The 15,026-nt window shown below is 36.8% G+C and overlaps 1 protein-coding gene across 3 annotated transcripts in view; it reads left to right on the top strand.

Moving 5' to 3' along the window:
* The window catches only part of INTS6 (integrator complex subunit 6), a 44,212-nt gene extending 29,270 nt beyond the window's left edge, over positions 1–14,942 (top strand). For 2 of the 3 annotated variants that reach the window (XM_083828486.1, XM_083828485.1), the window contains 12 exons: positions 40–194; positions 2,945–3,097; positions 3,224–3,356; positions 3,829–3,923; positions 4,209–4,319; positions 5,923–6,138; positions 6,247–6,373; positions 7,414–7,556; positions 8,080–8,314; positions 9,047–9,418; positions 9,875–9,968; positions 14,374–14,942. In XM_083828486.1, coding sequence (XP_083684612.1) covers positions 40–194; positions 2,945–3,097; positions 3,224–3,356; positions 3,829–3,923; positions 4,209–4,319; positions 5,923–6,138; positions 6,247–6,373; positions 7,414–7,556; positions 8,080–8,314; positions 9,047–9,418; positions 9,875–9,968; positions 14,374–14,467 — 1,928 coding nt within the window. In that variant the 3' untranslated portion in view covers positions 14,468–14,942. The remainder of the gene's footprint in view (positions 1–39; positions 195–2,944; positions 3,098–3,223; positions 3,357–3,828; positions 3,924–4,208; positions 4,320–5,922; positions 6,139–6,246; positions 6,374–7,413; positions 7,557–8,079; positions 8,315–9,046; positions 9,419–9,874; positions 9,969–14,373) is intronic. The other variant, XM_083828487.1, reaches the window with a different exon arrangement.
* Positions 14,943–15,026: the final 84 nt, after the last annotated feature.

Below are 15,026 nucleotides of genomic sequence, written 5' to 3'. Positions count from 1 at the left end.
TAACGCTATCTTGACTTATAAAGCCTTTTTCTTTTGTAGATGGACAGGTGGATATAGCTAGGCCCTTTGGACCCCAACCTTGGCACAGCTGTCACAAACTTATTTATGTCAGACCAAACCCTAAAACTGGGGTTCCTATAGGTCATTGGCCTGTTCCCGAATCCTTTTGGCCAGATCAAAATTCTCCAACGCTGGTAAGTACTGAAGTTAGATGAAGCAAAAGGTTTGTGTATGGGAGAATATTCCAGGATTTCCTATTTAATTACTTTTAAGTCTTGAGAGATGTACTCCATTGGAGGCACCATAAAAGCTCTGTGAACTAAGAAGGAATGTCACTGTTGCAGTTATTTGTTCATAAGTAATTCATCTGAGATATGGTGTTCCCTTTGAAGCATAAAGAAACTGGCTGTATATCATGTAGCATTTGTTTGAACTCTTAAAATGTAAAAGCAGAAATAAGGTGGTGTTTTGATAATGGACTACTAAGTTTTATTACCTAACAGATAGTATTAACAGAAAGAAGATAGTATGATCTTCCGAGTTTTGAATCATTGTGATAGTTCTGTATTCACAGCATCAGTTGAATGTACCTTCATCTGCTGTTGTTTGGTGGAACTATACTTTTAATTTATCCCAAGTAGAGAAACTTGCATTTTTTCTAAAATACTGCCTACAGAATTAGCTTTCATTGCTCTTTTTTTCATAAGAGTGTGCTGTTGCCTTCTGCTTGGTATGAAAACTAATCTCTAGTATAAAGTATTTTTGTATTTCTGCTTATCTTTGAAAATCATTAAAGTGGAATTGATGCAGTTGTATAATTGTTCCCTGCCTTTCATGATATTTTCACTTTTTGATCTGAAAGTAGTTTGACTAGTGAACCCATTGAGCTTTTCTTGAGCTGTATATCCCTTGAAGAAATTGGTCCTTTGAAATACAGGTTGTTGCAGAGTGATACAAGTATAAAAGTCATGTTTACATATATACATAAGTCATGTATATAGACTTGGGTATTGCTGGCATCTATAGCCACATAGTGAAAGATACAGATGCTGTTCTTAACTACAAATCAAACTAACATATGGATAAAAGTAAATCTTCTGTAGTCATTTAAAAAGCAAAAAGCCATTGTGCATTGGATTTTGAAAAGTTGCTGTGTAGGAAAACTACCCTGTGTATTCCTTGTAGTTATCAATGGTATATCTGCATCATTTCACTGTGTAGAGTCTTTAGAATTTGCTGCTGTAGGTCTTGATTGAGATCACTAAAACAGATCTTACCAAGTGGAGAGTTAAATCCACTGAAAAGTTGATGTTAACTCACCTAAACTGTGAAAGATAAAATATTTGCCTCACTTGTAGCATGTATAGTTCTCATAACTGCACACGCACTGGATTACTGCACATGCAGATAAATTTCTGTTAATGTCAATTGGAATTCCACACAAACTTCCTTATACAGTGTGGGGGAGCTATATTTCCTGATAGTTTCAAGACTTGTATTTTTGACTTTACTGACAATACGGCTTAAATACAGTTAAAACTTAGACAAGAGTTACAACATCTGCTACTTAACAATTTGTAGTTATTTTTTTGTCCCCTGCTCCACAGCGGAGTTGTCAAAAACAGTCCTACTTTAACAACTGTTCCATATAATGTAGACAGTACTATCAAGGCTTCCTTAAATGTGTGTGAAAGTCTGCTAATAATTCTGTTGGTACACCATTTAAATGGCTGCTCCCACTGTTGGGGTTAAAAAAAAAAAAACCAAAAAAAACCAAAATTCTGCTGTCCAGACAAAACTTGTTGGACTTCTCAAGTCTTAGCATTCAACTTCTTTTGCAGCCTTCTTATTCCTAGTATAACTGCTTCATGGCTTGGTCAGAAACTCCACCACAACTATTTATTGGAGGCATCTTCTTTGAAGAGAATTGCAGTTCCTTCAGTTGGTTTGGCCTCCTGTTTTGTGTGCACTTGGACAGTACACCTTCCTCAGAGTGGAGACACTCAAGGCAAGACCAGCTATGTGGGCAGATAATGTTTGTGTGGCTTATCCTAAAAGGAAGAGGCTAGAGCTTATAGCTTTGTAGAAAAACTACTTTCAAGGTGAGGTGGTAGGAAGGTTCAAGAAACCCCATTTCCCTAGCTCATCTTATGTATTAGTTGCTTGTTTGTAAAGAGACTAAATGGAAGGAGGCTTCCCAATTGAGCTTGAAGGAGGTTAAAGGTAAGTATTAAAAGCTTAAGTTCCTCTTCTGAAAACCCTTCAACAGAAGGCATATAGTTCCAATTTTCCTAATTTAAAAAAATGCTCTTTTGCTTTCAGCAAAAGAAACTTCAAATATTATCAGTTTATACTTAAACTATATTTTCATCAATCACAGCCTTTTCCCTGTGATTGGTTAAAAGAAAATAATTTAAACTGCCTGAACTGAAATAGGTTTTCAATGTTGTAGTTGAAATGTGAGTTCTTGTAAAAACTTGTTTTCATATTATATAAATTGTTTTCAATCAGGTTGAAAATTTTGAATGTGAAATTTGCCCAGGTGGAAATGTGCTGTTAAAGAGAGGAAGTCAGCAAATGAGAAAGTGCAGTTCTTGCTTCTACAGTGAATAAAAGTGGGCAATGAAAGGGTAGCATTGAAGATTATTTTTGTCCACACAGATTTATTTCCATTTGTAAAGTTTGTGTATATGCAAGAAATGTTACTGCTTTAGACTTTGTAAAATAACTAGTATGTATTTAGAAAACTACCATCAGTTTTTAAGACAGTGCTGATGCCATAAATTGAGTATTTAGGGCTCATTAACAATAAGTATAAATCCTGTATTGAATAGGCTCCTTAAGTATGTCTGTTTTCAAAGAATCTGTATTACTTTAGTTGTCATAGTACGATTAAACTTTAGTCATTGTGCAGACTCATTAACAGCAGAATGTTTATATTTAGCCACCCCGCACATCTCATCCTGTGGTGAAATTCTCCTGCACTGACTGTGAACCAATGGTCATTGACAAACTGCCTTTTGATAAATATGAGTTAGAGCCTTCACCACTGACCCAGTTTATCCTGGAAAGAAAATCTCCTCAGACCTGCTGGCAGGCAAGTAGAATACACACTTAATTGAAGTTATTTATAGAAAGCTGTTTTTCATGAACTTCTTCTAGAATCAAAATAAGATGTAAAATTTAAACACAATATTTTCGATTTACATGTGTTTTATTGCAGGTATATGTGAGCAATAGTGCAAAATACAGTGAGCTTGGTCATCCTTTTGGTTACTTGAAAGCTAGTACAGCGCTGAATTGTGTGAATTTATTTGTGATGCCTTACAATTATCCAGTCCTCCTTCCACTGCTAGGTAAATACCAATTCATAAAATCCTGAAGTAGTAGAGAACTGAAAAATTGATCTGATCCAAACAGATTACTCCACATGATGACAGTATTAGTCACACACCTGTAGAAATCTAGAATGTTGAACAATGTATTATATTGTTAGCTCACTTCAGTAATAAATAGTTGAGTGATACTGGATCACACCCAAAGTATAAGAATAATGTAATCATCATTCTTTCAGATATGTTGTAGTCTTCCTCTTTTTACTGTTTTAGTAGCCATTTTCCCCAGTCTGTCTCATTGTCAGTTCAGTTTGATAAATAATCAGGTTCCATCTTTCGGCTGCAACTTTAATCTCTTGTTCATATTTAATTGCATATATGTTAAAACAGTGTATTCAAGCATTGAGGAATTAACATTTTCTTGAGCATTTCTCCTGTTAGAAAAACATGTATAGACATATTTAATTTTGTCTCTATTTTCTATAATCATCAGATGACTTGTTTAAAGTGCACAAGGCAAAGCCAACGTTAAAATGGCTGCAGTCATTTGAAAGCTATTTGAAGACAATGCCTCCTTATTATCTTGGGGTAAGATGACTTACTGTGTTCATGTTTCTATTTTATTACGCGACTATAGTTATCTTTCCACTTATAGGTGTTTTCTTCCTATTTCAAGTAGAATATATATTCATTTGAGAGAATGGCAAATTTTTTATGTACAATGATGCTTATAAGCAAAACCCTGCCCTGAAAAGCTTTTATTTTCTGTATTTAAGGACTTCAGGTTCTATATGAAATGGATATAGTTAGTTGAAATATGTATATAACGCTTGTAAAATTAAATATGACTCTACAATATATTCCATGTTTCAGCCTTTGAAGAAAGCTGTGAGAATGATGGGAGCACCAAACCTTATAGCTGACAATGTGGAATATGGACTTAGTTACAGTGTCATTTCATATCTCAAAAAGTTGAGTCAGCAGGTAATGTTGAAGCAAAAGAGCAGTAAAAACTTGTAATATCAGGATAATCTTAAAATACTCAAGGTTTGGCTTTGAAGGAGAAAAGAGCAGAAAGATCAAGTTAATGCCTTCCCTAAGCAATTAGCAAATTTTTTTGGTTTTGTGAATTGAAGGAAAACGTTTAAACAGACTTTATAGAGTGAACTATAAAGATAGGTATGGAGGTACAAATTATTTTTTTATATTTAAGGAACATTTTTACATGTATAGTCAGCATTATACTTTTGTCCAAAAGAAAACATGTTGTCTTACCTTAGATTGTAAAGCTGTTCTAGCATTTTTGTGAAAATAGGGGTTTATACTTAGGTACATCTGAATCAGAAAGCGTCTTTTGAAATGAAAAGTGTTCAGTAAATATAAACTAAACTGACAGAATTCAGAATCTCAAATAGGATAGAGAGAAGTGGCACGTGACCTTTTCAAAATTATGAAGTTGTTGACTGTGTTTAGAGTAATGCTGGTATCTTTAACTAGTGGTCCCCTGCACCAGCTAAAGCATTTCAGTCTTGCTACCTCCGCTTTTATTTTGTTGAACTGTGCATGTTAAGCTTTCTTGTTCAGGAATAAAAGAGTGCAATAGGCTTGAAACTCTAAGAAATAGTAGTGCAAGTACTTCTAACTCAGCTAACAAGTATTTATGGAAACACTTTTTTTTAAAACATTGTTATAAAGTGTTATTTGAAGGAGGATGCAAGCTTCTTGAAGTCTAGAGTATATTCTAGAAAATCATGGTCACATTGCTCAGTATTTTGCTAAGTGAACTAGTCTCTCAACTTAGATTTTTTAGATTTCTAAAGTTCAGTGATGTAGACAGCAAACTGCTCTTAAAGCTTTTCTAACTTATGAAAAATTCTGCCAGTAGAGACAAGTATTCTTAGGTATGTATTCAGATTTTAAGTAGTCTATAAATTTGTGAAAGTGCAAAAGAAGTATTGGCAGGTGTGTTACCAAATTACTTTTAGTTCATTGTTCAGTTGTATTCTGCCAAAGAGTTGGCATTTGTGAACATGTTTAATTTTGGTACAAATCTAACATAATATTGGGGGGTTAGGTCTGTCTAGTCAAACGGGATTGGGCACTATCATGTATTTCATATTTCTTATTTAATGTTATGACTATCTGTATTGAGTGTTTAGGAAGTTGATACCATTGTATGACAGATCACAACTATAGTTGTGGGAGAATTGATCTTTTGAGAGTTAGTGTTTAGCTCTTATAGCAGAAGAAAGTTTGAGCACAGATAGATTCGCTGAGAATTACTAGTCAAATTATGGCTTTCTGTGAAAATAAAAGCATTGCATGCATATTGGTGCTTAGATACCATAATGGGCAGCAGAGGAGAAATATGCAGAAGAACTAGGCACGAACTGTTCACTATATTTGAAATTGTAGTAAACATTAAGTGGTTATGTATTAAGCACTCCTTAAGCACTCATCCTGGTTATGGTCATAGTGTATTAGCACATTGTTGAATCTTCTAGGTAGGAATTTAAAATGAATAAGTCTGACTAATCCTTTTAAGAGCATATTGTCAATTTTATTTATTTATTTATTTCAAATTAAGGCCAAAATAGAGTCCGATAGAGTCATTGGCTCTGTAGGCAAAAAGGTAGCGCAAGAGACTGGAATTAAGGTCAGAAGCAGATCACACAACCTGTCTATGGCACATAGGAACGATTTTCAACATCTGCTACAGGGGATTACTGGGGAAATTCCTCATAGACCTCTAGACCTCAATATGAAGGAGTATGCTGGGTTCCAAATAGCTTTGCTGAATAAGGTAAGCACCACTGTGTGTAATGTTGTTATTTTCAATATACTACCATTGAAATGCTAGATATTGTTTCATACATTGTATTGATTGAAACTTTATTTGCTGAAACCACAGGATTTGAAACCTCAGACTTTTAGAAATGCTTATGACATACCTAGAAGAAATCTTTTGGATCAGTTAACACGAATGAGATCTAATTTACTGAAGAGTACTCGGAAGTTCCTCAAAGGACAAGATGAAGGTTAGATAACATTTTTTTTGCCTACCTGTGATATGGCTTGTACTAAAAAATGAAGACTGTAAAAAATAGATTAGTTCTTGAAAACTTAGAGGGTGTCTGTTGCCACATTCTCCTTTTTTTTTCCTTAAATAACTTAACGGAAGAAAAATAGTTGAGGATAGTTGAGGTCTTTCCTTTAGTCTATCCTGAGGAGACTTGGTCATTTGCTTAAGATTTGTAGTTCATCTTTTTTCCCCAACCTTCATGATAAATCCAAACAAACTCATGGGACAGTTCTGAACATTATGATCTTTCTCCATACAATAAGCGCATTGTGAACAGTGGAAAGGCGAGCTGGCTTACTGGGTGCTACCAGTGTGATTCTTTTGCCCTTTAAGCCAACAGTGGATAGTTCAGTAGTCCAACTTATTCCTTACTCTAGTCAGACTTACTCCTTACTCCTTTCTCTTTCTGCTGTGTCTTCAGGTGCTACTTTATGGTATCTAACAAATAGGTGATAAAAAAAAGTGGAGAAAATGGGAAGGGCAATGCAAGTGAAAGTGTGTGTTATGTTTTCACTTGGTTGCAGATGTTAATCTGACTTAAGTAGTGGCAGAGCTAATATTGTTTGAAAAGCAAAGTTGCTGTTTGGGGTTAAACAACATGAAAAATGTTAGGTTTTTTTCCTGCTGTTTCTGGTAGCGTATATTCTGCTTGACTAAAGGCTTGGCAGCTTTAAGTTCATCAAAATTGTTCAGGTCCTATGGATTTTAAAGTCTTATCAATTCGGGACACTGAAAAACTGAAATCCATGCATGACAACTGTTTCTATTTCCATGTCATGATGAAACTCAGGATACATACTGATTCGTTTAAGCAAGCTTTCTACACTCAAAATATGATGCTATAAATACCAGTTAGGTGAGAATAATGGTGAGTTTTGCACATCTGTTTTGTTAATGCATTTGATAAAAGACTGAAAATTGGAGTTAAGTGGATATAGACTAAATTCTTGTAAAGTGGGCAGTATTGTATATTAATAAACAATTCCATTAAAACAGATCAAGTTCACAGTGTACCTATAGCACAAATGGGAAACTACCAGGAATACCTAAAACAAATACCCTCTCCGCTCCGAGAGCTTGATCCTGACCAACCACGAAGGCTCCATACATTTGGCAATCCATTCAAATTGGACAAAAAGGTGACTTTTCTATAATGCTGCTCTTAAATTGTGCTCTTGTGTGTCTGCTGATTGGGCCATTCAAAGAACATGTATAGGAAAAATGCTTCCAAGCATATGGAAAGGCACTATCTATAAGAAAGTTCCTCAGATGTTTTTACATCAACATTACTGTATGGAGGACAGTCTTTATTAGAAACCAGTGTTGTGCCTTTGAACTGTTGCACAAATGAAATATCTTGGAGAGCATGGACTTTCCCTCTCCTCCAAATCTAAATCTGTCTTGGACTTCAGTAAATCATGAATATAATTTAAATATTTTCCCTTAAATATTTTTTTTCATTCTGCAATTATGAAAAAGAAGTTTTACAGCCCTCTTATCTTTTTTTCTCCTGTTATTTTGGTTGACACTTAAGAAGTCAATACATGATGGCATGTTGTACATTGCCATATACATGGTAAACATGGTTATAACATCAAAGCTTTCACTATGTTTTATATTATGTGTTTCTGGTTTAAAGTTTATTCTACCCATTCAATGCAGGGAATGATGATAGATGAAGCAGATGAATTTGTATCAGGACCTCAAAATAAACATAAAAGACCGGGAGAACCAAATATGCAAGGGATTCCAAAAAGACGTCGGTGTATGTCACCCCTGCTCAGAGGTCGACCACAAACTCCTCCAGTTGTGAATAACCACATTGGAGGAAAAGGGCCACCAATACCAACCACACAAGCACAGCCTGACCTTGTTAAACCCATTCCTATTCACAAAAGTAAGTGAATTTTTGTTTTTAGAGAGTTCAGTTTTTATTTATGCAAAAAAACTTGTTTATGTGAGAGTACCATTGGCTGATTTCCCAAATACGGCAATTTTTGAAAATGAAGTGTTTTAAGTGTGCATCAGGGACTAATTGCAAAGAGCTAATGTAGCCCTTCAAACAGAAGTCTCTCTCATAGGAACTTTCCAGTATAAACAATGAATTTCCTGAATTAAATGAGGAGACAGTGTAAACAGGAGAATGTTCTTCCTCTTCCTGGGAATTCAGATGCTTCAAAAGTATCACTGCTTTAAGTTATTTTCAATTTCACTGCAGTGGGGTGAATTCAATTCCTTTAGTGTGGAGTTGAGTTGCTGTGCGACAGCGTTCAGCACTACAGTAAATTTGTCGGTTCACTTTAATAGGAAAAGAGCAACATGTCACAAGTACATTTTACAGGTTTTTTCTCTTTTGATAGTACACGTAGTGATTTTCCTTTTCATGTGAAGAGTACATCTGTGATCTAAGCCATTAATTGCCAGGAGATAAACTGACGTGCTTACTGTTATAACCCACAAACATTTTCATGTCTCTGGCACGTATGATAGACTATAGCATATATGATAGACTATACAAGCTGGAGCATAGCTTTCCAAGAATTTAATCAATACTCAATAGGCTCGCTGGCCTCTATCAGATCATAGAGAATGCAAAACTTGCAAGTGTAATCTGTGTGTTTTTTTTTAGCGTCAGAAACTAATAATGAGATTGCAATGGATGATGTGGTGGAGAATCATGTTACAGACCCACTTTCATCGGATGTTTTCCCAAATACCATGGATTCAGAGTTCTCAATGTCCTCTTCTCCATTCAATTCATTGGATCGACCAGCAGCTCATACAGATGATGTAGGCCACGAACATTTAGGGAATAACTTGAACGTTGATGGATTTTTGGAGAATCATGATGAATTGGATAGTAAAGAACAAAGTACTGAAGAAAACTTGCCAATGTCTTCACCCAGTAAAGGGAAAAAAGCAGTGCACTGCAGAAGTTCCAGAGAGATTAATATAGAGCTAAGAGCACAAATTATGAAAGAAATCCGAAAACCAGGAAGGAGTAAGTATACCAAATATCTTCATCAGATGATTGACCTGAGAGCTAGACAAAGAATTAATATTAGATCACTATTTTAGAAAAATGCTAAATCACAAGACAAATTTAAAGTTAAAAATTGGTTTTAAAACATTGATTAAAAACTGTGTGGATGAGTGATTAAAACATTGCGGTATCTTTCTATATCAGTGTTTATGGAAGTCATGGTTTTTATATTGTTGGTATTAGAATTAGCACGTTAGGTGCTCCAGTAATATCCTGAACTCCCACTATCCTACATTTGCTAATGTTAATATTGATAAAGCAGTATGTTGTTATGAGCCTGGTTGTTACGTGATATATCCTAAAAGGTTATGAAAGCTGAATGAAATATGTTGAATTTCGCTCACATGAAGCAAAACGTTGCAACAGATATCTGTCTGGTATCTCTTAAACTGTTTTTGCTCTTATCTTTTCAAGAGTATGAAAGAATCTTCTTTTTACTGAAACACGTACAAGGAAGCTTACAAACCCGTCTGATATTTTTGCAAAATGTTATTAAAGAAGCTTCAAGGTAGGTCACTGAATTGTATTAATCCTATAAAATGACACCATCGTGTACTGCTGTTCGTAGCTGCTCGACAGCCATGCAGTTGCTTGTTTGAAATTTCCCACACAGAGCTTTGCATTGCAAGTAATTTCGGGGGGGGGGGGGGGGGACAGAGATAGGTAAGCTTCCTGATGTGTTGTTTTGCTCAAGCTCAACTTTTTGCCTCACATTACATCTTCAGTTTTAGCTTAGCTTTAACTGCTAAGTCACAATAAAAATAGGTGCACAATGGTAATTAATTAGAAAATCAGTCAACTTCTAGAGCTCAAATATGGGTATACTGCTAATTTGAAGAACTGGAGGTACTGCATTTTATTGAGAACTAAGCTTTCTGAAACAGTTTAAATTCACTATTCTGCATCAATTCAAAATCCTGTCCTAAAAATAGTTTTGAGATTCAGGTTTGCTCCATAAACGTTTGCTCTTCAGATTTATTTCCTTCAGAAATAAGTCCTATTTCCACAGCCTCAGACAGAGGTAGGGTTTGCTGGGGTTTTAAAATGTTGTTAATCCAGTGACACTTGTTCTTACATCATCTTCAGACTACTTGCCTAGCCTACTACGTGACCACTCAGAGAAAGGAAAAGAAACGTAATGCTGACTGGAACCAAGACTTAGATTTAAAAGAAATTCCAACATCTTTTCAACTGTAAATATAACTTTAAGGTTTACTTCAGTGAATAGTTGATTTTCTATGTTTTTGTAGAAGTCAGCTTTTTTCCTATGGCATTATTGATCAAATTTTATGATGAAATAAAAAATCAAAGTGATTTTAACATAAAACCATGCTGAGAGGTAAAGGTACGCTGACCATAGGACATTCATACGGCTCTTCTAGCCTTCTACTGCCAGCACAGTTGGTCAGATAGGTCATGCTCTCCCTATAGCAACAATTTTTATTATCATGCTTTTGCTTGATCTGTCTTTAATATTTTATCACCTGTCAAAGTTGTTCCTTAGCCTGTAGATTGTACATACTTCCTCACTATCTCAGCAAATCAATACAATATTATTGCTCCTGTGGTCTGTGGCAGTCATTACTGGGTTTGGAATATTTGTGCCCCTAAATGTGGCTCTTGAGATCAGGCCCAGTCAGCATGGGTTTATGAAAGGCAGGTCCTGCTTGACGAACCTGATCTCCTTCTATGACCAAGTGAAACACTTAGTGGATGAGGGAAAGGCTGTGGATGTGGTCTACCTTGATTTCAGTAAGGCTTTTGACACCGTTTCCCGCAACATTCTCCTCAAAAAACTAGCTGCTCTTGGCTTGGACTGGCGTATGCTTCGTTGGAAACTGGCTGGGTAGCTGGGCTCAGAGAGTTGTGGTGAATGGAGTCAAATCCAGTTGGAGGCCGGTCACTAGTGGCGTCCCCCAGGGCTCAGTGCTGGGGCCGGTCCTCTTTAATATCTTTATCAATGATCTGGATGAGGGGATCGAGTGCACCCTCAGTAAGTTTGCAGATGACACCAAGTTAGGTGCGTGTGTCGATCTGCTCGAGGGTAGGAAGGCTCTGCAGGAGGATCTGGATAGGCTGGAGCGATGGGCTGAGGTCAACTGTATGAAGTTCAGCAAGGCCAAGTGCCTGGTCCAGCACCTGGGGCACAACAACCCCAAGCAGCGCTACAGGCTGGGAGATGAGTGGTTGGAAAGCTGCCTGGCAGAGAAGGGCCTGGGAGTACTGGTTGGTAGTCGGCGGAATATGAGCCAGCAGTGTGCTCAGGTGGCCAAGAAGGCCAACAGCATCCTGGCTTGTATAAGAAGCAGTGTGGCCAGCAGGTCTAGGGGAGTGATTGTCCCCCTGTACTTGGCTCTGGTGAGGCCGCACCTCAAGTACTGTGTTCAGTTTTGGGCCCCTCGCTACAAGAAGGACATGGATGTGCTCGAGAGAGTCCAGAGAAGGGCAATGAAGCTGGTGAGGGGTCTGGAGAACAAGTCTTACGAGGAGCGGCTGAGGGAGCTGGGATTGTTCAGCCTGGAGAAGAGGAGGCTCAGGGGCGACCTTATCACTCTCTACAGGTACCTTAAAGGAGGCTGTAGCAAGGTGGGGGTTGGTCTATTCTCCCACGTGCCTGGTGACAGGACGAGGGGGAATGGGCTAAAGTTGTGCCAGGGAAGGTTCAGGTTGGATATGAGGAAGAACTTCTTTACTGAAAGGGTTGTTAGGCATTGGAATGGGCTGCCCAGGGAAGTGGTTGAGTCACCATCCCTGGAGGTCTTTAAGAGACGTTTAGATGTAGAGCTTAGTGATATGGTTTAGTGGAGGACTTGTTAGTGTTAGGTCAGAGGTTGGACTTGGTGATTTTGGAGGTCTCTTCCAACCTAGATGATTCTGTGATTCTGTAATTCTTACTTCTGTTGCACTGCTTCTGTATTCTAGTTATCTTGAGCTGACTCTTTCAACTACTGCCAAACTTTGTAGGGAATATTGCTGTTGGATGCACCAGAACTAAATCCTGTCTGTCAACATAGCCAACAGTTTTTTGTAAATGGTGGTGGAAAAAGTTGGCTAGAGAGGTCTTCAATATTTCTGGAGTTGGCATACCAAGCCATTTATGGCCCTACCAGAAAGAACAAGTTTTTTTTTTTACTTTCTGCTAAATAAAAACATAGAATCATAAAACAGCCTAGGTTCAAAAGGACTTCGAAAAATAGTTTCAACCTTTTGTGAGAAAAGGGAGCCTAGATAAGACTATCTAGCACCTTGCCCAATAGTCTAGAGCACAAGCTGACAAGAAAACATGAATCAAAATTCTTCAAATTGACAATTCTCGGTATGAGAAATTCAATTCCTTTTTATTTATTCTACAAACTGAGAGCTTTGAACTATTAATTACATAACAAAGCGCGAAGTGTATACCTAGACAAAATGCTAAGAAATACCAACTTGTGATAAAAACGCTATAAAGAATGAATGCAAACAATTTTGAAATAGTAATGAACCTTAGTGATCAATAGCTACAACTACTCTAGGAAGTTTTACTAGGAGTACTGATTTTCTTAGCAGGTTGGACAGTTAAATCAGTAAGAGTCAATGTTTAATTGTATTAATTAGTGTCATTTGCTATGGTGAAAAATTCTTTTGCCTTGAAAACTTGTTCCTGTGGTGTTCAGCATTTGGAAGAGAAGCTTGTGAGATGTACTGTGGGACTGGACATAGCGACTGTACTGTTAGCACGGGCGTTTGATTTATTGTGATAGCAGTTAATATATTTTTCCTACCTTTCACTAGGCTTTAATTTTCTAAGAAATGTATCCTGCTTCAAATGTACTTAACGGTATTCTGAAAAGTAACATTACTCACAGAATATAAGCATGTTGAATTTTCACTAGGATGTATTGTAGTAAAACACTTTGTTATTAGCTTAAGTCATTTGGCTTTTATTAGAGCAAATGAAAAGGAGTAGATACTTATTTTCCAGGCTGGTACTTTTCAACAAGCAGGGATCAGGTATGTAAAAAGTAGTGAAGGATGGAGGGGAATCAGTACTTGGTGTGGGATTTGTTTGGTGTTACTGAGACTTACAGTAAGTGAGCCGTGAGCATGGACTGGGAGGCCTGGCTGGGATCATAGGACAATAAGATCACAGGACTGAACTCTTGAGTACAGTTCAGAAAAGTGTTGAGTTGAGAAAGTGTGATCTTTTCATTGCTGCTTATCACAGAGTATGTGTACAGCTGCCAAAGTGTCAGTCAGAAGTGCTTCTCAGATGCAGAAACGTTGCAGGGGTTAGGGTTTGCTGGAAACAGCGATGGACAGTAATGCTGCAGTGGGCTCAAGCAAAGGAGACAAAATGGTCTGCTGTCCAAATTTCTGTAGTCAATAAGGAATAGAAGTGCAGAGACTCCAGGTATGGATTAAATCTGTATTTTCCTTAGTTTCTCAAACTTTCATTTGTATTTTCTTTATATCTGCTTTGCAGCGTCTAATGGCTATTTCTCCACCAGTACCAAAATCACTTGGCTTTTGTGAATGCACTGTGAAGGCATGCAAATAATCCCTAAAAGCTGTTGCTAGCTTTAGGGTTGTAGTTGTTTTGGCATATATTTTATATCTGTACTTGAGAAGTTTACTGATGGAAATAGCAAACACTTAAGAATTTCTCCTGACTTTCCAAAGGCTGAGTGATGATCAACAACATACTAGAATAGACTCTAGTAACCCTAGTTTGATATTCTCTGACTAAATTGAAAGCAAGTTAGAAGCTTAATGTTAGTAGCTTAACAGAACTTGAGGAGACAGCAGTATATGTAATGTCATCATGCACTGTACCTAAAATAATCACTTAAGATTCCAGGGTTCAGTAAAAGTTTGGGAACGATGTTTTGTTTACTAGCATGTGTATTCATTATGCTTTGTTTTAAATGCAGGTTTAAAAAACGAATGTTGATAGAACAGCTAGAGAGTTTTCTGGAAGAAATCCATCGCAGATCCAATCAGGTCAACCATATCAACAGCAGCTAAGGAACTGCACACAAGAGAAAGCCACAGCAGGGCACTGCTGTCCTTACTTGCATTCATTTTTGACATGCACTCTTACCTAAAGTTCTGTATCGGAAAGAATGAGAAGCTGCTCTATAAAATGATGAGAAAAGTATCCATCATCTTTTTTCTTCATTTCTGTTATTTTTGTAATGTGAAAAATCACGAAAACATTTTTATTTAAATGGAGAACTCCTTGCTTGTCATGGACTTAAGTGTCACTTTCCCTCAGGTTCTATTTTCTTAATCCAACCTTCAAAACTATCACCTCTTAAGGTTGAACTTTGCCAAAAAGTTGCTTTGTAATTTTCAGAAAAAAAAAGCACATACATAAAACAAGGTAATGTTTTGTATATACAGTTATTTTGGATATATTATTGTAAGTTGTATAAATGTATTTTGAAAAATATTTAAGAAAAGCACTTTTGTTATTCCATCAATAAAAGCTCTATTTTAATCTTTGTGTAGGACTGAGTACATTTTTTTACTTGGAACGGTTCCTTCTGCCTTCTTTTTACAGAACTTCCATGCCTTAGTGTCA

Source organism: Anser anser (assembly GCF_964211835.1).
Source record: "Anser anser genome assembly, chromosome: 1".
NCBI lineage: Eukaryota > Metazoa > Chordata > Aves > Anseriformes > Anatidae > Anser > Anser anser.
Note: the sequence above shows the minus strand (reverse complement) of the source record. Positions and strands in the feature narration are given on the sequence as shown.